We start from the raw sequence: 24,295 nt of genomic DNA on the forward strand, positions 1-24,295 counted from the left end.
TTGTTTAAACGTACATTTCAAATAACCTATCGCTCGCTTTTCGGTTTTGGGAGATTGATACTGATATTTGACGCACATCACTAAGACTCTTAAAACACCATTTTATCATTTGGTTTGGTCTCTCGCCGGCACTCGGGGGGAGAAACAAAAAGCAAAAAGCCAAAAAAAAAAAGAAAAAGAAAAGAGGAGGAAGAAAATTAAGAAGAAAAAGAAGAAGCTCCGTTATTCTGGAACTCTGCATTTGGATAGTCCGATTGATTGAAAGAAGAAAATAAAATAAAAAATAGAAATAAAATGTCTGAAGAAGAGAAATTATTGAAGGAGGCGAAGAAATTGCCATGGGAAGATCGGTTGCTGCACAAGAATTGGAAGGTAAGGAACGAGGCTAACATCGACTTAGCTTCTCTCTGCGATTCCATTACGGATCCGAAGGATTCGAGGCTCCGCGAAATAGGTCAGTTTTTCTTTTTCTTTTTTTTAAAAAATTTTTCTTAGGTTTTTTCTTTTTAAATTTTTTAACGGATCAGATCTTATTTCCTCAATTGATTGATGGATCTTCGTGATTTTCAAATGTACAGCTCCGTTTTTCAAAAAGACGGTGGCGGATTCGAATGCGCCGGTGCAGGAGAAGGTGCTGGATGCCTTGATTGCGTTCTTAAAAGCGGCTGATGCTGATGCCGGAAGGTGATGTCGTTTTATTTAAATTTTTTTCTGAAATTTGTTTTATTTTTGAAATCTACATTTTGTAGGGTTGCTTCCGGTTTTTGATCTTTAGATTGTTACGGTGTCAGGTATGCGAAGGAAGTATGTGATGCCATCGTGGCAAAATGCCTCACCGGCAGGCCTAAGACGGTCGAGAAGGCTCAGGCAGTGTTCATGCTCTGGGTAGAATTGGAGGCTGTTGATGTTTTCCTGGTATGTTTGATAATGTCTTCAAAAAACTTCTTTTTTTAAAGGTGTTATGTGATCCAAATTCAAATTTGATTAATGGTGATAGAGTGGGTACTAGGGCAAAATAGGAAAAGCGGTGAGAAAAGAAGAGCAGTACCTGATCAGTGCATTGGGATTCTTCATTTATTTGTGGTATAAATTAAAATGTGCTTAGGTTTCTTGCCTTACATATGGTGACTTGGATAAATTAAAACACAGTATAAAAGCATGGGAAAATCCACCCTTAAGAATGAGTTAAAATGTTATTGGTTTTAGGTTGGATTCTCATACTGCTATCTCTGAAACATGCTAGAATTCTCAGTTGTATAGATATTAACTGAAAATGAAATTAAAACTCTGGGTAAAATGTCTTTTGCACTCTTACTTTTTTTCTTTTACGTATCTTGACTTGCTGTTGATTTCATATTTGTGGCTTAGGAGAGGGTCTAAATATGACAAAATTTGTTGATTCAAATGATTGAAATGTATATTTTATGAGATTCAGTGCTGAGCGAAATGTCTCCTAAAGTATTAGGACTCCAGGGGGAGGATTAGGGGTAGCGATGATAGATAGGGTAGCGATGATAGATAGGGTACTATTATCTATTCTTAGTTGTTTTTACTCAAGTTATCTATTCTAAGTTGTTGTTATTTAAAGTATTCAAAAATTGTTGATTAGGCAATAGAGTATTTGTTGATTACGCAATAGAATGAAACTAAGCAGATGAGAGAGTTGATAGTATATGAAAAGAGATGGTTCATGAAGAATGGATCTAAATTGTTTGGAATAATAACTCTAATCAATAGAGTTAACACAATTAAACATGCCAGTAACAAAAATGTGCTAATAAATATTAGTAGATGTGCATTGGGTTATCTAATGCACATGAATCTTAACCTTTTTGAGCTACATTTCTTTTTCTTCACCACATCTTCCCCTCTTATGTAATTTCTTCTCTTTATGTTGGGTCTGCAGGGTTTTATATATAGTTCTAAACCAAGTTGCTAGGCATTGGAATTCTTTTGTTCGGCAAATCTGAACTTGCTTAATATGCATGGTTTTGTAGAGGTTGAGAGGAACTTATCTGCCAGATGCTCTGTGATGCATATGATCTTTGTGTTTGTGTGTATTTGCATGTTCAATACTGCAATAGTTGATTAGTGTGATTTTTAGTTCTTTTGATTATTTTGAATTTATGCAAAGGGCTGTTTACCTACATTTTGCATTATCTCTATTTCTCATTTTTCTTTGGGTTTTATAGGGGCATTTAATACTGTTTGGTTTCTTTTGTCACTGGAGAGGGACTTAAGCTAATTGTACGGGGATACTGAGCTAATAAATATTAGTAGACGTGCATTGGGTTATCTAATGCACATGAATCTTAACCTTTTTGAGCTACTTTTCTTCTTTTTCTTCACCACATCTTCCCCTCTTATGTAATTTCTTCTCATTATGTTGGCTCTGCAGGGTTTTATATATAGTTATAAACCAAGTTGCTAGGCATTGGAATTCTTTTGTTCAGCAAATCTGAACTTGCTTAATATGCATGGTTTTGTAGAGGTTGAGAGGAACTTATCTGCCCGATGCTCTGTGATGCATATGATCTTTGTGTTTGTGTGTATTTGCATGTTCAATACTGCAATAGTTGATTAGTGTGATTTTTAGTTCTTTTGATTATTTTGAATTTATGCAAAGGGCTGTTTACCTACATTTTGCGTTATCTCTATTTCTCATTTTTCTTTGGGTTTTATAGGGGCATTTAATACTGTTTGGTTTCTTTTGTCACTGGAGAGGGACTTAAGCTAATTGTACGGGGATACTGTGCTAATAAATATTAGTAGACGTGCATTGGGTTATCTAATGCACATGAATCTTAACCTTTTTGAGCTACATTTCTTCTTTTTCTTCACCACATCTTCCCCTCTTATGTAATTTATTCTCTTTATGTTGGGTCTGCAGGGTTTTATATATTGTTCTAAACCAAGTTGCTAGGCATTGGAATTCTTTTGTTTGGCAAATCTGAACTTGCTTAATATGCATGGTTTTGTAGAGGTTGAGAGGAACTTATCTGCCAGATGCTCTGTGATGCATATGATCTTTGTGTTTGTGTGTATTTACATGTTCAATACTGCAATAGTTGATTAGTGTGATTTTTAGTTCTTTTGATTATTTTGAATTTATGCAAAGGGCTGTTTACCTACATTTTGCGTTATCTCTATTTCTCATTTTTCTTTGGGTTTTATAGGGGCATTTAATACTGTTTGGTTTCTTTTGTCACTGGAGAGGGACTTAAGCTAATTGTACGGGGATACTGAGCTAATAAATATTAGTAGACGTTTATTGGGTTATCTAATGCACATGAATCTCAACCTTTTTGAGCTACATTTCTTCTTTTTCTTCACCACATCTTCCCCTCTTATGTAATTTCTTCTCTTTATGTTGGGTCTGCAGGGTTTTATATATTGTTCTAAACCAAGTTGCTAGGCATTGGAATTCTTTTGTTTGGCAAATCTGAACTTGCTTAATATGCATGGTTTTGTAGAGGTTGAGAGGAACTTATCTGCCAGATGCTCTGTGATGCATATGATCTTTGTGTTTGTGTGTATTTGCATGTTCAATACTGCAATAGTTGATTAGTGTGAGTTTTAGTTCTTTTGATTATTTTGAATTTATGCAAAGGGCTGTTTACCTACATTTTGCGTTATCTCTATTTCTCATTTTTCTTTGGGTTTTATAGGGGCATTTAATACTGTTTGGTTTCTTTTGTCACTGGAGAGGGACTTAAGCTAATTGTACGGGGATACTGAGCTAATAAATATTACTAGACGTGCATTGGGTTATCTAACGCACATGAATCTTAAACTTTTTGAGCTACATTTCTTCTTTTTCTTCACCACATCTTTCCCTCTTACGTAATTTCTTCTCTTTATGTTGGGTCTGCAGGGTTTTATATATAGTTATAAACCAAGTTGCTAGGCATTGGAATTCTTTTGTTCGGCAAATCTGAAATTGTTTAATATGCATGGTTTTGTAGAGGTTGAGAGAAACTTATCTGCCAGATGCTTTGTGATGCATATGATCTTTGTGTTTGTGTGTATTTGCATGTTCAATACTGCAATAGTTGATTAGTGTGAGTTTTAGTTCTTTTGATTATTTTGAATTTATGCAAAGGGCTGTTTACCTACATTTTTTGTTATCTCTATTTCTCATTTTTCTTTGGGTTTTATAGGGGCATTTAATACTGTTTGGTTTCTTTTGTCACTGGAGAGGGACTTAAGCTAATTGTACGGGGATACTGAGACAGCTCTTTATAGACTGTGCTCAATTCTTATCTTCTCCTGTATTAGGGGCTAAGTATTATTTCATATCCTTGTCTTGCAGGAGAAAGCATTTCACATGTCTGTATTTTGGGGCTCTCTAAACTGCATTGTTGACCTTCTTTCTGAGTCTTTTTTAATTTTTACTGTAATTGGTTTTTGCTTTGGTATGGTAGAGATGTTCTTGTAACTCCTTTACATTTTTGCGGTAATCATAGGATTCAATGGAGAAGGCCATAAAGAATAAAGTTGCCAAAGCAGTGGTGCCTGCAATTGATGTCATGTTTCAAGCATTAAGGTTTGTATATGAGATCCCCTTGACACAAACTATGTATTAATTCTATTACTTGCTCCCTGCAGCTGCTTATTGTCTGTTTGCAATTAGTGAATTTGGAGCCAAAGTTGTCCCTCCTAAAAGAATTCTGAAGATGCTTCCTGAACTTTTTGACCACCAAGATCAAAATGTCCGTGCATCCTCCAAAGGACTGACTCTTGAGCTTTGTCGTTGGATTGGAAAGGATCCTGTCAAGTCAATATTGTTTGAGAAGATGCGTGACACTATGGTAAAATATTATTAAGTTTAGTCTATTCTATAGATGCCTTTTTCCTGTTATATTGAAATAAAATATGTTTTTTATCTTCTTTCCTCTGTTTAAAGAAAAAAGAGCTTGAGGCTGAGCTTGTGAACGTAACAGGGACAGCGAAGCCATCACGGAAGATAAGGTAAATTTCTTGTTTAGAAATCCTCTAATTTTGCATTGTGCTATGTATGGATGTGTTTAAAGCTGTGCTTTGTTGTATTTATGCGTATATTTAGAGAAATGTTGTGCTTTCATTTGTTTGACCATGTATTTGAGCTCAGTTGGTATCAGTTTGAGTAAAGGACAAATAAGGGTAATGCAGAAGAATGAATTACTGCTTTGAATGCAGGATAAGCAAATAAAAATACTTTGAATGAGTCATGTGCATTTCTTTAAAATCTTGAAGCTGTCAAAGCTATCTTAACTCTGGTGGCCAGATACACAAAAAAAAAAAAAGTGCAGCCTATGCAAGAAACAGAAAAATAACACTTAAACATCAATTAGTAGGGACCATTTTGATCTCTCAATAAGACTTCAATCATTTAACATGTGCCAAAATAGAGCTTGCATGTTACAACGACTTTGGTACAGCCATACAGGTACAAAATTTTACAGATTATTGCCAGGGATTGGTAAAAATGTATTTTTTTAGATATTCAAATAATTGATTGAATTGTTTCTTTTTACAGTCACAAATGTACATGTAATTAATGTATCACCAAATTCAACTGGGGAGAGACAATTAGAATATGGTTGTGAAGTTTCATGTGTTCGTGTCTGATACATCTGAGAAATGCATATCCCTACAACAGTTGTATCTGCATGTTTTCTAGCTACTATTTATCTTAAGAATTTACAAGTTTATGGTTCAGTTAACACTGTTTAGGTCAGATTTGTCATATTTTAAGCTCTTCATTATCTTTTTCAGATCTGAGCAAGACAGGGAGCCAGAACATGAAGCTGTTTCTGAAGCTGCTGGCCCTGGCTCTGTTGAAGAATCTGTAGCTGATGGTATGTAATTTATTGTGAACTTTGGGTTGCACAATTTTCGAATGTTTTCTAAATCAAGCTAATCTCATACTTTTGTCATGTATTGTCAGCTCCTCAGGAAATTGATGAATATGAGCTTGTTGATCCTGTTGATATATTAACTCCTCTGGAGAAGTCTGGATTTTGGGATGGAGTGGTTAGTACTGTCCCTGTATCTGATATTATTTGGACAAACTGTACCACTTGTTTATTTCTTTTCTTTTGATACTAGTGATTCTCAAATTGGAATTTTAAGCTGTTGACTGTTGCCTCTCTATAAAAACTGTCTTGTAGAAAGCTACCAAGTGGTCAGAAAGAAAGGAGGCTGTTGCTGAACTCACCAAGCTTGCATCAACAAAGAAGATAGCACCTGGTGATTTTACGGAAGTTTGTCGGACATTGAAGAAGGTTTTTAATCTGCTCCCATCTCTTAAAAAATTGCGGTCAACCCCGTAATGGGACAAGACAAGTTTGTTTCAATCAAAATAGGGATGAACACTGTCTTGATGTTCTTACTGCATGAATATTACCTTTTTCACTAATTTCCAATCGAACCCTGTTTTTATAATGCTTCTTTTACTTGTATGAGGATGAAAGTCTGCCTGCCTGAGTGCTACCGTTTTTAGTTCTTTCTAAATCCTCTTGGTTTTTTCCTTTGTTAGCATGTAAGAGGTCCTTTAATCTTTGCTACCCCATTCAAGAGTGGAAACCATGATTCAATTTCATTTTTATTTTTAATTTACTTTATGACTAGTGTAACTGCTACAGGTGGTTGTTGAAGCATTTTTGAGCATAAGCATAAGGTTATTTTGACAGTAATGCATGCATGGTATGTGTTTGTGTGTGTGTGTATTTCTGGGTATCAGCTTACCTAGGTTCTACTTTGTTATCTTGGCATGTCAAACTCTCCTTTTAATTTTTAGCCTCTATGTTTTTTCACGCCTTTGGTACTTGATTTGCCTAACTTGTGTTTCTGCTTGCAGCTTGCTACAGATGTAAACATGGCTGTCGCAGTTGAGGCCATCCAAGCTATTGGGAATCTTGCTAGGGGTTTGCGGACCCATTTTTCTGGTGGTTCGCGCTTTTTGTTGCCAATTTTACTTGTAAGTGCAATATAACTTTAGTACTTATGAAAACATTTAATTGCATGCTGCACTACATCTGTTGTTACTTTTAAATCAGCTTCACTTGCATTTTATCGCTCTCTTGCTTCATTTTTGTTTATCATCAAGTTATGTGGTTGTGAAATTTTAATTCTTTAGGCAAAACTGACAGTACCATGCTTGTCTGGTTGACAATAAAAACGAAGACAGACAAAAGCTGTCTTTTTTCTTGAATAACAGAAGCACAAAGTTAAATTCTCATCTAATCACGTACCTGAAAGTAAAACTGTTCATACATCTTGGATGCTGCTTTTGACTTGTAGATATTGTTTGTTTATTAATGATAAAATTTTTATAAAATAATATTGACCTAATACATTAATGAGGTTTTAACTGCTTCATGTTTTCAGCACTTTTTCAGTGAAAATATTCTAAACAGTGTTCCCCCAAAATGAATAACCAATCACTTTACAAAAATACAAAAATTGAAAAATTTCAACGGTTTATCATATTGCTCCTAAGTCTTTTGTCATTTCCGTCACAATGTCATTGTGGGGCCTTGGGGTGAACCTTACTTAGCTAGAAAATGTTTAGTTTGTTATAACTTATTGCATGCGTTATTTTTGCTATATAACAAAAAATTTGATGCAACTTGGAAGTAATGTGTCATTGATATAATGGATGAGCTGTTTTGATTTTTGTTAAAATTTTCTTTTTGTTTTCCCCTTCTTCCCTCTTTACTTGTATTTACCTGTACAGTACTGTTGGTTTAAGTTTTTGAGTGTCACAATCACATGCCAAAAATGTTGGAAGGACTCTCTTGTTTTCTGGATCATCCTTCTTTGGACCTAACCTGGCAAATCAAGTTCTAATTATTTTTGTTTTATGCTTTGTTTTTGCTCTGGGGGGTGGGGAGGGGTGTGGCTCTGTGCATTAGTTGAGTTACTTGCCCCGCTGTCCTCTGGAATCTAGTTGCTGTTTTATGTAAAAGTTCATGCCGCTAAAGGTCCTCAAGCTCTCAAATTGACTTATCATGTATTTGCTCCATAGATTTTTGTTATCAATTTCTTTTTATCATTTACGGGTGAAATACAGACTCAACATTAAGTTATTGTTTGTATGAACCATTTCTTCTCGAGTAGGAAAAATTGAAAGAGAAAAAACCTGCTTTGACCGAGTCACTCACACAAACTCTTCAAGCGATGCATAAAGCAGGGTGCCTAAATCTGGTGGAAATTGTGGAAGGCAAGTACCTTCGTATTCTAATCACTAATTTTCGAGTTGTCTTTATCAGGACGAACAATTTATATTGCCTTTTCTGCTTCCAATGAAATCACTTTCTGATTCATTTACATTTTTTAGTTTGTTCCCCCTCTCATGTAGCAGTTTCTGACTAATATTTACATCTAGATTTTGCTTTCAAAATATAAGCTATTGGTGGAGGAAACAAATTGTTTACTGACACCGACCCTGGTTAGGTGGTGGCTATCAAGTTTATTATTGTTTAATATTTGTTGTTTATTGCAGATGTTAAAACTGCAGTTAAAAACAAAGTTCCACTTGTGCGGTCATTAACTTTGACCTGGGTGACATTCTGTATCGAAACAAGTAACAAGGCTGTTGTTCTGAAGGTGCATAAGGATTATGTCTCAATCTGTATGGAGGTCAGTGCAGTGCTCCTTTGAATAATGCTTATTCTAGGTTAGAACACTTTAACCCTTCTCCTTTCCCACCGGAAAAAAAAAAAAAAAACTATAAGGAATTAAGGATAACGGGGAAATTCTGAGAACCTTTTGAGTTGACTTATCATACATGGTTGTGTATATTTTCAGAGTTCTTAAAAATAAAATTTACATAGTCAGTGTTCAAATACAAGTTAATTACATAGTCAGTGTTCAAATACAAGTTAATGCTCTTATAGCTTTTTTTCTCTTTATATATTGCTCTAACCATCAGAATGAATTTGGATTGCAGTGTCTTAATGATGGGACCCCAGATGTGAGAGATGCAGCCTTTTCAGCATTGACTGCTGTAGCTAAGGTAATATTTTCACTTATTATGGTATCATCTCTTCAATTCCATAAGATATTTTACCCCTATATAAATTTTCTATGTGCTTATTCTCTCTTAGTCTGTTGGTATGAGGCCATTAGAGAGGTCACTGGAGAAACTTGATGATGTTAGAAAAAAGAAGCTCTCTGAAATGATTGTGGGATCTGGTTCTGCTGTGTCTGGTGGTACTAGCTCTGGTGTGTATAGTTTTCTCTGCATACTGACATTGCATTTAGCGTTGGAACTCTTAGAACCCTTTTTAACTGGTTGTGTCTTTGTTTTTACCTTTTATCATGACATTCCAGTTGCTGTTCAAAATTCAGGTAGTGGTGTCTCTTCTACAGAGGTGAGTGCTAACTCTGGAACCTAATCTTTAGCATTTTATTTGTTTTCTTTATGCTTTTTACATATGATATCATCAAGTGTTATCTTTTTTTCTGTCTGTAACTAAATGATTCATTCTTCCTTATATTATTTGGATCTGTAACCTTAGCAAGCAGCAATATTAATAGGTTTCTTCAAACAGAAGTTAGGATAGAACCTATTTGTGGCATAATATCTAGCATGGCTGGTAAGCCTTTATTGAAGTATATGGAGAAGATCTAATTTATTTGCCCAAAGCAAAATGAAAGTGTTGAGTTTGATGCTTATCAGAAAGGAGTCTTCTGATTTTTGGTGATCACACATGGATGATTGGAAGTATAAAGACATGATATTAACGTGGTTAACTTTGCAAAAGCATATTTGGGTATAGTGATGATTTTTTTCTATACAGTTTTCTGTATTACAAAGTAAAAGAAATCTTGATGATGTCGTTTACTGACATACAGTGACCCAAGTTCTCTTTCACCGTCTTCCTTACTCTGCATGGAAGATTGTTCATTTCTACAAATGATGCTAGAAAAGTCAATCATACTGAGAACAAGCACCTTAATGCCAATATAGATAAGTTGATCTAAGATGAAAATACTACAAAAGGTTGAAGACAGTCTATGATTATATTTGATTGTTCATTTTTACTTTAGAAGCAATGCCAGAAAGGCAACCATAAAATGAGAACGAATGCCTTACTGCCAGTATAGTTAAGGATGAATATCTGGCTTATGATGTTTATCATTTATTATAAGGCTATTAATTATGAATTATGATGATTTATGTTGATGCTTGCATCTCACACAAATTTTATTCAACTTCTCTATAAATATTTGTTATCCTTCATTTTGGTTATCTTGTCTGTCATGTTAAAGAATTGAGAAAATTCCCTCATTGGATCACAAACTTATGATGTTTTTAACTATTATAGTCTATGCAGTTTTCTGAAGGCTTATTTGTTAGGAAATCAGCGGCAAGCATGCTTAGTGGAAAGAGGCCTGTTTCTGCAGCAGTAAGATTTTATCCAACTAACAGAATTATTAAAATTATCTTTCTTCAAATATTTGTTGTCTACCTCATCCAAATAAATTCAAGAAAGCATTTTCTATATATTATGTCATCCAACCATGAGAATTTTTAATGAAATATGGAATATTCTGTGACGTCAAGGTTCTAATTGTAATAAAATAAAAGTTGTTCATAATAGCCTTAATTCTATGCAATAAAAGATCGAGGGCATATTAGGGTATTATTTCTATTGTTTATTATTTGGTTTTGTAAACATTGTTCTAGTGTCATTCTAATTGAAACTTTGATCAGCCTACCAGCAAGAAAGGGGCTTCAGTGAAGTCAGGCAACAACAAAAAGGTAGATGGATCAGGACGGCTAGAAATAGCAAAATTGACTGAACCACCTGAGGACATTGAGGTAAACTCATCTGTTAAGGCTTTTTTGTCTGTCGTTACTGTAATTTCTTGAAAGATCTTACTATCTTTACTTTGGATTTTTCTGACAATTACAGCCAGTAGAAATGAATCTTGAAGAGATTGAAAGCAGATTAGGTTCGCTCATACAGGCAGATATCATTACTCAACTGAAGAGTGCTTTATGGAAAGAGCGTCTTGAAGGTTGGTTACTTTTTTGTAACTTCCTCTTGATTTAATGTCTGTAGTTATTAGACTTAACAGTGTATTTGATAGATGGTTGTTAAGTTGCAAATTCACGTAGTCATGCATACCATATATCTATTATATGTATATATATATATATATTTAATGTTTCATATATATATATTTAATGTTTCATATATATATATATATATATATATATATAGATGTAAAGTCAGGTACTATTTGAAATTAAGAGTGCTCATAGACAACAATTGAAAGCATACTTTTACATTCTTATTATTATAAGAGGTGCTTAATTAAATTAATACGGGCAGCTAATGTCTTTTAGTTTCTCTTTCGCCTTTGACTACTTTCTCTTCCTTTTCTATTAATCAGTAACTTGTATCTTATTTCTGTCATTTCATTCTGTTTCTTTTCTTTTCTTTACGCTTTTTTTTTTTTTTTGGTTATTGTTTCTTTAACTAGAAAAGAGTAAGAATCCACTTTTCTTTTTAGATGAGACTTTTACACTTTTATTGTAGGAAGCTAATTGAGCTATAATTTTCTAGATAGAGTTTCTTTTAAAAAATTAAAAAAAATGCTTTAAAAGTTGAATCTTGAAGTCAATTGAAATACTATTCAATCTGTTGGATAATAAAATATGAAGAAAAAAAGAGTTCATATATGGGTAGTGTATTTATTAATTCTTAGTGGCTGGAATTGCTATTATTAGTTTCTAAGTACAAATGTCAATATTTTTCTCCTCTAATTATTTCTTTTAACTTGGATGATAATATTGCTATTTTACATGAGAAAATGTAACAAAAGTTATCTTTCAATGTTTTGATTGTTGTTTTCTTGTACATTTTTGTGGCTGTCATAAAATTTGAAACTTTTTATAATGACTTTATATCTATTCATTAACTTGATTAAAACTTTATCATGCTTTTATTTTTTTGGCGATTATTGGATATAGGAGATGCTTAGCTCTTTTCTAAACAATATTGTTTGTATGCTAGGTTAATAAATAATTTTCAATAGATTATCATTTGCTTATTTCATTATATTTGAAATAATTAAACATGTTACTGGCTACATGTTATTTGTACATCCCGTTCACTTTTATTTATACATATGCATCCATAACTTTTAAATTCACTGCTGAAAGTGAGAAGGTTATGGCCTTTTCCCACCAGTAACATGAGTTCTGTACATAGTGTTAGGTCATTGACTAAATTGTTGTTCTCAAAGATTTTTAAGGAATCTCTGGAATTCTATGACAATGGTTAATCCAGTTGGTTTGGGTTGGACTTGATAATCTGATAAATGGGCACGTAATACTGAATTTCTTATTTTCTTTTCACTAAGTAGAAGCTTCTGCCAGATTGCTTCAAAATTACTTCCAGGCTGAACTCATTTTGCTAGAGGTTTCATTTGAGTTTCTGATTTTCTTGGGCATTTGTGTTCCTTATGAGGTTTAGCATAAACACTTTAAGCCCTTGATCCCTAAGTACCAAAAATTCATCTTAACTTTTTGTCTTTATATTATGGTTAAATTTCTTGCATTATTGGTTAGAGCCTTCTCTTATTTAATTTCTTGAGCCAAATGCTTGAAATATGACATTTAGGCTTGCTATGATGAAGTTAAAACTAGATAGTTTATGAGTCAAGTGCTTTATATATATATATATATTCTTTCTTTGGTATTTTTGGAATTTTTTGTCTAGTTAGAAATACTTTTTGTTGGCTGAATTTTCTAATTGGGGTGCCCAAACCTCTCTGATTGCAGCCATATCCTCACTGAAACAACAGGTTGAAGGTCTCCAGGACCTTGATCAGTCTCTGGAGATTTTTATTCGTTTGCTTTGTGCTATTCCTGGTTGGAACGAGAAAAATATTCAGGTATATGAAGAATTTTGCAGTTTAAGATGGCAGCTTGTCTTCTTTAACCTCTCTCTCTCTCTCTGTCTCTGTCTCTCTTTCTTTCCTCTTTTCTCTTAGTGCTGGGAAATATCAAGACTTTTAAATTGAACAATGCAGGTGCAGCAACAAGTCATTGAAGTTGTCACTTATCTGGCCTCTACTGCAACAAAATTTCCAAAGAAATGTGTTGTGCTTTGCCTTCGTGGTGAGTATTAGGTTGAGACATGTCCCCATCCCCTTTTTCAAACAACTGGCTTTTAGAATTTGTTGTGCTTGTCCTTCTGCTATCGGTTTACTTGTGGGCTTGTTTTTGTGCCTAAATTTTTCTATCTTGTGACAAATTTAATACTCATTCTGTCTGACATTATGTTACATGTTTTTATTTTGCCTAATGGAAAGGTATAAGTGAGAGAGTGGCAGATATCAAGACTCGTGCTCATGCTTTGAAGTGCCTCACCACTTTCTCTGAGGCAGTTGGTCCAGCATTTGTTTTTGAAAGGGTAAGTGAAGATTAAATCCCATATTCTGATCATGAATACCTATGTTGATATCAGTTCAGTCAATTGAGCTTGTATTGAAGCAGAGATCAAGAATACTCTGCTCTGTTACTTTTGTTTTCAACTTTTGTTTTTCTTTCTCTTGATTAATGCAGTAAAGAATTATTTATTTCAGCTTTATAAAATAATGAAAGAGCACAAGAATCCCAAGGTTCTTAGTGAGGGTTTATTGTGGATGGTCTCGGCTGTTGAGGACTTTGGCGTATCACATCTGAAATTGAAGGTATTTCACTTGTCTGAACTTTTTTTTTTTTTTTTTAATTTTATTTTTTGTCATCGCTCATAATTTTTAACTGTCGGCATGGACATTGATGCTAACTGTATTGCAGGATCTAATTGATTTCTGTAAAGATACTGGACTGCAGTCCAGTGCTGCAGCCACCCGAAATGCTGCAATTAAGGTTTTGGGTGCTTTACATAAGTTTATCGGTCCAGGTGATGACTAATGCCTGTCATTGTCCTATTTAAAGTTCTCTATCTACCTATGGTTCATGATTGAACATTCTATGAATTTCCTTTTTCACAGACATCAAGGGGTTTCTTACGGATGTCAAACCTGCATTGCTTAGTGCACTTGATGCTGAATATGAAAAAACTCCATTTGAGGTATGTATACTATCATGTTAATCCACTGATTAATTAAATTCTAACTTATTTGTCTTGAATCATTGAATGCCATAATACCCTTAAATAAATTATTATGAAGTGAAATAAAGTTAGGGACAGTACAACTATGTCCTTTCTCTATTCCCTTCAATTTTCTGGTACTTTAATTTTCTTTTATCCTGTTCTCTCTCTAGTAATTTTTTATTAATAATTTATAAATAAAAATGTATGTATGCAGAAACATCTGGTGTGTCTTATTATAGTACATGCTAAGTTTAATGGTAAGTGGCCTACATTCTAGACAGTTGTTGTGAATAGGATACTGATCGTCTTATATCTATTACTGTTCAGGGTACTGCTGCTCCAAAGAAAACTGTCAGGGCATCAGAATCAACATCTTTGTCTGTTGGTGGACTGGATAGTCTGCCACGTGAAGATATTAGCGGAAAGATCACTCCTACCCTGTTAAAGAGCTTGGAAAGTCCTGATTGGAAGGTATTGCTATCAATATATTTGATCATGTTTTGCAGTTCAGTACTCTCGTGTTTGTTGTGCATCTTGATGCATGATGATTCCTTTAATAAGAATTTATGGCGTTTTACCATGTTGTTTACCCATTCTAGGTTCGGTTGGAGTCTATTGAAGCTGTCAATAAAATTTTGGAAGAGGCTAACAAGCGCATTCAATCTACCGGAACTGGTATGCTATGGCTTTGAGAACTTTTCTGGACTAATTGGGACCATCTATATTGTTCATTCTGATAAGCATTCTGATCATGTGGGTTATTTGACTGCCAGTCGAACTATTTGGTGCTCTTAGAGGGCGCCTATATGATAGCAACAAAAATTTGGTTATGGCCACTTTGACAACCATTGGTGTTGTTGCATCTGCGTTAGGACCTGCTGTCGAGAAGGCAAGCAAGGTTTGTGGACACAATCTACCATTTAAAATATCTTGTTTTTGTTATTTGTTTAGAAGAATTAATTCATGCATGAAATTGTTAATTGCAGGGAATTCTATTGGATATTTTGAAATGCCTTGGTGACAATAAGAAGCATATGAGAGAGAGCACTTTGTCTACTTTAGATGCTTGGAGTGCAGCCGTTCATTTTGATAAGATGGTAACTGTTTATCCAATTTCATTCTGGTAGTTTTAACTAGCTTTGTTGTTAGGTATCTAAAATAATTTTTTTGTTTTAGGTTCCATATATCACTTCAGCACTAACAGACTCTAAGCTTGGGGTGGAAGGACGCAAAGATCTTTTTGATTGGTCATCTAGGCAACTCTCTGGACTTAGTGAATTTTCTGATGCTGTGCATCTGCTCAAACCAGCTGCCACTGCCATGATGGTAAATTTTTGTTGAATGGATAAATATTCTGCATGTCCTCTTCCTATACAAATTTTCTGATTCATTTTAAACGTATCTGCATGTCTGTAATCCTTCCTAGGATAAATCATCGGATGTTCGCAAAGCAGCAGAGGGATGCATCGGTGAAATTTTAAGAGTTAGTGGACAGGAAATAGTATGTCTACCAGAATTATGTTGCTTTTTTAATTTATTTTTGTTGTTGTATTTACCTCTTTGATTTTGGCATTCATTTGTGTTATAGAGTAATGTTTGAGCATCTTAGCTTTTGCATATGTCATGTTATCAGATTGACAAAAATCTTAAAGATATACAAGGGCCAGCTTTTGCTCTTATCCTTGAGCGGGTAAAACCTTATGGGTCTTTCCAAGGTATGTTTTTGTTTGCTTTGGCTTGCTTCCATCACCATTTCCTCTCCCTTCGAAATCCCAATCTTTTCATATGCTAATCTGTTTTATATCTCTTAGAATCAATTGAATCATCCAAAGGAGCTTCTATTGGACTAGCCTCAAAAACCAATGGAAAGGTTACAAAATCTAGTTCCAATGGTGTCACAAAGCATGGAAATAGAACTGTTACTTTGGTACGTTTTGATTGATTTGGTTAGCTACTTTTTTTTATCAGAAGACTATTAATTATCTTGTTTTTGTGTGGCTTTGAAGAGAGCCATCCCAACAAAGGGGTTGAGACCAGAAACGATATTGTCTGCTCAAGATATAACTGTTCAGTCCCAGGCTTTGTTGAATGTCAAGGATTCAAATAAGGTATGGTTGGGTGATTTATTAATTTGAGACTTTTATGGAGCATATAAATATAACCATGCATGCTAACTTGGTGCATAACCACTTATATTCTTAAAATGTTTCATTTGTCCTTTGTCACAGGAGGAAAGGGAGAGAATGGTGGCACGAAAGCTTAAGTTTGAAGAGCCGCGGATTGAACAGATCCAAGATCTTGAGGTTTGTTTTTGTAGGCCTTTGCTTATAAGAATTTGCTGTTTACCATTAATTAGTATTGATTTGTAAGAGATGTGTGGTATGCACCATTATTGCAGAATGATATGATGAAGTATTTTAGAGAGGATCTACATAGGCGCTTATTGAGCACAGATTTCAAGAAGCAAGTTGATGGTCTTGAGATGTTACAGAAGGTTTTCCACAAGTACATTCTTGTTAAAAGTTATTTAAGGGGGTTTTGTGAATATTTTTTCTTATCTTAATCTTCTCAAAATAACTGCAGGCACTCCCTTCTATTGGGAAGGAAATAATTGAAGTTCTGGACATACTTTTGAGGTGGTTTGTTTTGCAGTTCTGTAAATCTAACACAACATGCCTGTTGAAGGTAAAATTTATTCGCTTTATTAATGCTTCAATTTCATGATTTCTCCTGTAGAGTGGATAAATAATGTGCATTTTGTGATATAATGACCACTTGGTTTGCATTTAATAGGTGCTGGAGTTTCTTCCAGAACTTTGTGACTCATTGAAGGGTGAGGAATATGCTTTGACAGAGCCAGAAGCTGCCATATTTCTTCCATGCTTGATAGAGAAGGTCTTGTTCATTATCTTCAATTACATGGATTTTGCTGTATGTGCAGACATCTGCATTTCAATGAATGTTGCTTGGTGGTTAATTAGATTCTTTTGAGAGACATGTTGTATTCTACCTTGCACTATGCCATTATAATGTGGTATTTTGGTGTAAGTGAGTCAAGCCTATTTGCGAGCTTTTCAGACTCGAATTGTGGAATACTTACTGGTTTTATCATCAAGTTGAATGTAGCCAAGTTCTACTATTTTAATACTTTGCTTGAGCAGCTTGCTGACCTAGTTAAGCTTTTGATATATGAATATTTCAATATTATATTTTATATCTATTATGCAAATATTATAAATAAAGCAGGAATTAAAGTTTGTTCATGCTTTATCTCGATAATCATGGACCCAACTTGAGTCCAGATTGAGGTACTTCTCCATTTTGACCTGAAGTTTGACAGATGAAGCTTGGTTGAGATCAAGCTGAGTTTTGGTTTTGGTCAATCCAAACTCTGAGTACTTTATTGTTTTGGCTTGGTAAATCATACTCCTACATGGGTATGATATTTGCATGTTGCACAAATATTCTGATTTCTGAATTTGGTTGCAGTTGGGACATAACATTGAAAAAGTTCGAGAAAAAATGCGGGACCTGACAAAACAAATAGTTCAAATGTATTCAGCCACAAAAAGTTACCCTTACATTTTGGAGGGTCTTCGTTCTAAAAACAACCGCACTCGGATAGAGTGTGTTGATCTTGTTGGTTTCTTGATTGATCATCATGGAGCTGAGGTAAGAGGATTGGACTGTCTCACTCATACATTCTTTCTTCTAGAATAATAAATTCTTTTCCCTTTTAAACAGATAAGTGGACAATTAAAATCATTGCAAATTGTTGCAAGCTTGACAGCAGAACGAGATGGTGAAATTAGGAAAGCTGCCCTAAATACACTAGCTACTGGTTATAAGATTCTTGGTATGCTATGATGTTATGTAACTCCTATATTAACATAATGTTGTATGCTGCATAAGCAAATATAATTTTAAGAGTTTTCTTTCAAAGTTATTTCTTTGTGCTGTCATTCAATTCATTTCAGTTTTGGATTCCTCCTATTCTTCTTGCTTCTGCTTTGTGATTGTTGAGATGCTTTTCTTCTGTCTAGGTGAGGACATATGGAGATACGTAGGGAAGCTGACGGATGCCCAAAAAAGCATGCTAGATGATAGATTTAAGTGGAAGGTGAGTATGTTTTTGCTTTTATATGTTTCCATTTCTTCCTTTTCAATGTAATATGTTGTGTCAGGTGCGAGAGATGGAAAAAAGGAGGGAAGGCCGACCTGGTGAAGCAAGAGCTGCTCTAAGGCGTTCAGTAAGGGAAAATGGGTGAGTGCCATTCTTTCAATGTGAGGATTTAACTCACAGATTCTTGATGCTTTTTTTTTTATTTGTATGTTATCATGATAAACTTACAAGAAAAAAAATTGGGCTTTTCTGTTTTCACGTTTTTTTTTAATAATTTCTATTAGTTTCTGCTTTATGAATCTTATGTTTTTCGTTTCTTTGATTCTCTAAAAAATTTTTGATGGCCCATAAACCATTGTCACATGCACTAATTGTGATTTGCCTTGTCTGATGTGGTGCCATGTTCTACAATTTCTGGTTATAGTTTCTGTAAAAGCAAATGAAGTTATTGTGGCTGTTAAAATTTATTTGGTAAGCTTCTCCTCTAAAGTTAGCTGTATGCTCAACTAATCTGCATGTGAAACATTTTTGAAAATGGCCATGTCAATTTAATTCAGACCACAGCTTAATGACTGTCAGATTAGTGAAAGGTATTACCCTCTAGATAGGCCTTCCTAATAGTTTCTTCATACCTGAATGTTTTGAAGATGTGGTAGTTTACTTCAATTGTTCAACTTTTAATCCTTATATCCTTTTGTTTGCCAGGCCTGATGTAGCAGAGCAGAGTGGTGAAGTTTCACAATCTGTTTCTGGGTCAATATTTGCAAGGTTTTATTTATTTTTATCATGTTTTTATGTCATCTTTTCAATCATGGAGTGTGGTTTCACTATGATGGATTTATTCATGTTGATCTCCTTGCTAGCATTGTTTTGAATGTCTTTAAAACCTCAGGAAAAACTATGGGCAACCTGACCTTAACATTGAGAGACATTTGTTGCCTCGTGTGCTTGTTGGTGTCAATGGCCCCACAAACTGGAATGAAGCTCTGGATATCATTTCTTTTGGTTCCCCTGAGCAGGTTTCTCTCTGTCTAATGTCAATCATTTCTCTTAATATGATTTCTACCCCATTTATAAGTAGGTTCAGAGTTGTCTACCCTGAAAAGCATCTTGATTCGAAACTTCTGTGTGCTAGGATTAGATTTTTAGAATGGAACGCAAAATGTTGCATTGATTTATCGAGTGTGTAAAATAATAACTTTCCATCTTAAATTTACAATGTTCAAGATTTTCCATCAAAATGAATCCACAAATTATATGTGTCTCATAGTTATTTCGTAGAGCCTGGATATTCTTTTCTGTTTATTAGTATTAAGAATTGAATTTTCATATTTCTGATTCTGATTAGAAGTACGATGCCTTTGACATAACCTTACTCTTTGAATCAGATGAAATCTCTTGGGTAGGTTGGTAGGCTTTTCTTGTATGAGTTAGAAAGGCTGCTTGTACTTTTAATATATATATTTTTGGTTTGTGAATGACTCAATTTAATCAGGTTGGTTATGAGATTATGGCCTCATTTAAATTGCTTCCTTTAACTATAAACCATCTTTCACTTGCTAGTTGTACCTTTGCTGGATATATATTGGAAAATCAATATTTACATTTTCTATATCATGTTTGTCTTGATTCATTCTTGACATGTTTGTTTTTTATTATTTTCGGTTTCATTTTGGTTATTACTCATTTGAAGTCATGATTGCTTTCTAATTAATATCTCTTGTGTTCCACATTTTGAAAGAGAACCATGTTCTTAGCATCAGATACATTTTGTATTGCAGTCTGTTGAAGGAATGAAAGTTGTCTGCCATGAGTTAACACAGGCCACCAATGACCCAGAAGGCAGTTTGATGGATGAACTAGTGAACGATGCAGATAGGCTTGTTTCATGCTTGGCGAATAAGGCAATCAAGCTTCATAGTTTCATTATGATATGATTATTAATTATCTCAAGCATTGAGTTCCTTATGCATAGCAATAAATAGTTTAATTTTGTTCGTACTCTTGTTAAAAGGACATATATTCTCTCCTTTTAATTATCCTTTCTCTGTCTTCACTTAACAGGTAGCCAAAACTTTTGACTTCAGTTTGACTGGAGCATCATCAAGAGCTTGCAAATATGTTCTAAACACGCTTATGCAGGTAAATCTGCGTTATAAATTACTAGTAACTTTCTAATAGAATCCGGATTGTGGTTGGGAGGGGTTGGGAACGAAAACTATTAAAGAAAAGGCTATCCATTTGGTGCTCAAATTATAGTGGAATTGTCAAATTGGTATTTTGCACATTAGACCAACATGTGTGATGTGTCCTAAGATTACCAATAAGCATGTGTCTAAAAAGCCACCTCATGTTTTTTCTTTTTTTAATTCTTTCTACAAATTTTTTATTTTGTTTTAAAAAATAAAATTCTGAAAATAAAAAAATTAAAAACAGAAATTTTGACCAAAGAAACATAAAAATTAAAAAAAAAGAATTGGGCAGAGAGAAATAGGGAAATTAGGGACAGAGGGAAAGGAAGGAAAGAGAGGGAAATGGAGGCTCCACTTCCTGTTGTTTTTTGAATTTTTAATTAAAAAATTTTAGACAATTAAACTAATAAAAAAATTGTGGCGATTTTAGACACATGGCACATTCTATTTGGGTATTTGGGGACGCATCAATTGTTTGACTGTTGGAGCTAGTGAGGGGTGCAATTTGCTTAATGGAATGAAAGTTGAAGTATTTAATTGTTTAGGTATCAAATTGATAATTTTACTATAATTCAAGTACTAAACGTGTAATTAACTCCAAAATTTTTTTTTAATATTTTTCTGGTCTAAGCAGTTACTTAACATCTTTTTTTTTTTTTTTTTGGCAAAGAAACTAGGTAATACTGGATGTTTTGTTGGCAAATACTAATTCTTTTGAATTTTTTGGCAGACATTTCAAAATAAGAGACTTGCACATGCTGTCAAGGAAAACACACTTGACAATCTTATTACAGAACTTCTACTATGGCTTTTGGATGAAAGGGTTCCTCATATGGATGATGGCAGCCAACTTCTAAAAGCTTTGAATGTCTTGATGCTTAAAATTCTGGTTGATCTGCTTTAAAATGCTTATTTTTTACCTCAAATTTATGGATCTTCTTCCTTAGGTTTTAACTGATGATTGTACATGCAGGACAATGCTGATCGAACCTCATCCTTTGTTGTCCTGATTAATCTCTTGCATCCTTTAGATCCTTCAAGATGGCCTTCACCTGCAAAAAATGAAACTTTTGCTGCAAGAAATCAGAAGTTCTCTGATCTGGTCGTCAAATGTCTGATTAAACTCACGAAGGTACTTTTTCATTCTTGGTGCTTCTAGGAATATTGTCTGAAACAGTGCTATTTATGAATAAAGCGCCAATCCTTAAGTTGCCAGGAAATCATTATCCACACAAGCAACTTAATTTTCACTTCAAAAGAATATCTCTTTTATGTTGTGATCCATGTACCAAAAATTATATTGTCCATGTTTTTTTCTTTCTTTTTTTTTTTGGTCAATTTGATGTCCTATAAAATTTTGAACAAGATTTTGTGCCACTAGCATTCATGAACTTAGTAATCTATCTTAGAACAGCCTTGTCTTATCAGTTGTGCCTTGTCTGACTTTATACTTGTGAGGAGACCATTTCTGTTGGCTATGATGTAATTAAGGTCATCTATCTATTCATTTTCTGATGTTAAACCTAGAAGGATTGCTAGAACTTCTTTGTTAGTACTTAGTAATTTCTGATGAAATATGATAATTTGGGTTTGAAGATTAATGGAAAATTTATATATTCTCGTCATAATTGAGAGATTGAATGAAATCATCTGATATCATTCGATTAAACTGATAAGAAAATTCCTTCTAATTGTGGCTTATGTTGGAGAAAATTCTTTTATTTTCCGCCATAGGCATTTATATCTGTACATGTATGGATTTGGTTGTTTTCTTGTTTAATTTCATGATATCATCAATTACATTCTCTGGGATGCAGGTTCTTCAAAGCACTATCTATGATGTTGATCTTGACCGCATCCTTCAAAGTATCCATGTCTACCTGCAAGAATTGGGGATGGAAGAAATCCGGAGAAGGCATGTCTTAAGCCAAATATTTTTCTTTCTCCTTTTTCTCTGTGTTGAATGTTAATTTTTATCTTGGTCTTGAATTGATAACTGATTTCTATTCTCTTTCTTTTTCCTGCCTTCATGGTTCTGTTTAAAGAGCTGGAGCTGATGATAAACCATTGCGAATGGTAAAAACTGTTCTACATGAACTTGTCAAGCTTCGAGGGGCTGCAATAAAGGGTCACCTATCTTTGGTGCCGATAGACATGAAGCCTCAACCGATTATTCTTGCCTATATTGATCTCAATCTTGAGGTAATAGTTAATTGAATAAATGGCTATTCCAACTTTCTTAAGTTTGTATATGGCGGCATCTTCTTTTAACTACCACTATCCCTTATATTTAATTTAACAGACTTTGGCTGCGGCAAGAATGCTGACATCAACTGGCCCTGGTCAAACTCATTGGGGTGATTGTGGAGCCAACAATTCCACCCCTGCCACAAATTCTGATGCCCAGTTGAAAGTATTCTTATTGTTTTTATTACTTGATGTTTGTCTAGTAATAAAGTTGTGATTGTCCTTGATTGATGTTTGTATTATTGAAATTTATTGGTCCTTAAAATCTATTTCTCCCATTCCATTCTTACAGCAAGAACTTGCGGCAATATTCAAGAAAATTGGTGACAAGCAAACATGCACAATTGGTCTCTATGAACTTTATCGCATCACTCAGCTATACCCCAAGGTAATTAGTATAGTTTCTATTATCTATCTCGAAGGTAACTAAGCTAACTGTGGAGACTTATTTTTATATTTGTTTTAGGTTGATATATTTGCTCAGCTCCAAAATGCTAGTGAGGCATTTCGCACTTATATTAGAGATGGCTTAGCTCAGGTTTGTTTTTTTACCCCTGCTGAGTAAAATTTATTGGCTAGATTTTATGCTTGCTAATGAGTTTTACTTGCATTGTAGATGGAGAAGAATGCTGCAGCAGGAAGGACTCCTTCAAGTTTGCCAATTTCAACCCCTCCCCCTGCTTCTCTTACTGTTTCATCACCTGAATTTGCTTCTCTTTCCCTAGTACATACGAACTCTTTAAATGATTCTAAATCATTAAGTGCAAAACCTGAACCAACAAATTTGAATTTACCACCATCATATACTGAAGACAGCAGGGCTGGTAATGCCACAAGTGTGAGAGTTCTTGCCCCTGAAAATGCATTGGCAGACCCAAGAAATGAAAAATTTACGAGTGGAGGTAATTTGCTGTTACGTTTCCTTTTATTTTTGTTTGTTCATATACTTTTAAGGACTCACCGAGGAAGCTATTGTTGGAACTGCAGTAACCAGTGGTACATTGGATGCAATCAGAGAAAGGATGAAGAGTATGCAACTAGCAGCAGCTGCTGGGAACATTGATTATGGAACCCGCCCCTTGATGTCTGTAAATGACAGCTTAAATCTTGGTCTCCCTACTCTGACTCGTGCTTTAGATCATTCTGGTATGGAGAATCCTGCACAAGGAGGTGTACTTCCCATGGATGAGAAGGCATTGTCTGGGCTTCAAGCGCGGATGGAAAGACTAAAAAGTGGAGCACTTGAACCACTTTAAAATGTGAGAAATGAAAACAATCTTTTTGTGCAATTTTCTTCAACCTTGCATCAAAAGCCATTCTTTTAAATGGAAGGGAATTATTTAGTGCAGCCCAGTGCAGTTACCACCAGAAATGCATATGTACAGTGTTACCAACGGCATCTGTATATGGTATTCTCAGCCCTGTCCTCTTTTGGTTGAAATGCCCTTCTAGATTTAATTTAGTGTAGCTGTACCTATTTTTATTTTCTGTAAATTTTGAAAATGCGATTTGGGGTTTTGTGAATTGTTATGACATTAGCATTCAGTCACAGGCTTTTTGATAGACTAAAATTTTGTTGCGAAAGTTGGATGGTAATGGAACCTTGGCACAAGAATGTTGATATTTAA

General features: G+C 34.5%; 1 protein-coding gene across 4 annotated transcripts; it reads left to right on the forward strand.

The window, feature by feature from the left end:
• The first annotated feature begins 124 nt into the window (after positions 1-124).
• On the forward strand, positions 125-24,295 carry LOC111275414 (protein MOR1-like). 4 transcript variants are annotated; one of them, XM_089755266.1, is made up of 54 exons: positions 125-454; positions 579-684; positions 792-915; positions 4,467-4,546; positions 4,634-4,811; positions 4,907-4,971; positions 5,758-5,840; positions 5,930-6,015; positions 6,153-6,266; positions 6,842-6,961; positions 8,104-8,206; positions 8,489-8,625; positions 8,936-9,001; positions 9,093-9,210; positions 9,319-9,359; positions 10,317-10,397; positions 10,706-10,813; positions 10,908-11,013; positions 12,785-12,897; positions 13,036-13,123; positions 13,318-13,418; positions 13,591-13,698; positions 13,805-13,910; positions 14,002-14,081; positions 14,433-14,576; positions 14,705-14,780; positions 14,879-15,003; positions 15,092-15,202; positions 15,282-15,431; positions 15,532-15,606; positions 15,739-15,820; positions 15,917-16,032; positions 16,112-16,213; positions 16,334-16,408; positions 16,504-16,599; positions 16,689-16,790; positions 16,899-17,000; positions 17,595-17,777; positions 17,850-17,961; positions 18,149-18,225; positions 18,290-18,369; positions 18,934-18,996; positions 19,121-19,247; positions 20,010-20,132; positions 20,293-20,370; positions 21,151-21,309; positions 21,394-21,552; positions 22,238-22,335; positions 22,466-22,622; positions 22,723-22,833; positions 22,960-23,055; positions 23,134-23,205; positions 23,284-23,569; positions 23,655-24,295. In XM_089755266.1, the coding sequence occupies exons 1-54, from the start codon at positions 295-297 to the stop codon at positions 23,921-23,923; spliced, it is 6,078 nt and encodes a 2,025-aa protein (XP_089611392.1). In that variant the 5' UTR covers positions 125-294; the 3' UTR covers positions 23,924-24,295. The 4 variants fall into 4 exon arrangements, with proteins under 4 accessions (XP_089611392.1, XP_022716533.2, XP_089611391.1 ...); XM_022860798.2 differs by having other exon boundaries at positions 10,326-10,397; XM_089755265.1 differs by having other exon boundaries at positions 15,739-16,032.

This window comes from Durio zibethinus, chromosome 26, assembly GCF_047325235.1.
Source record: "Durio zibethinus cultivar Kanyao isolate XHJ-2024 chromosome 26, ASM4732523v1, whole genome shotgun sequence".
Lineage (NCBI taxonomy): Eukaryota > Viridiplantae > Streptophyta > Magnoliopsida > Malvales > Malvaceae > Durio > Durio zibethinus.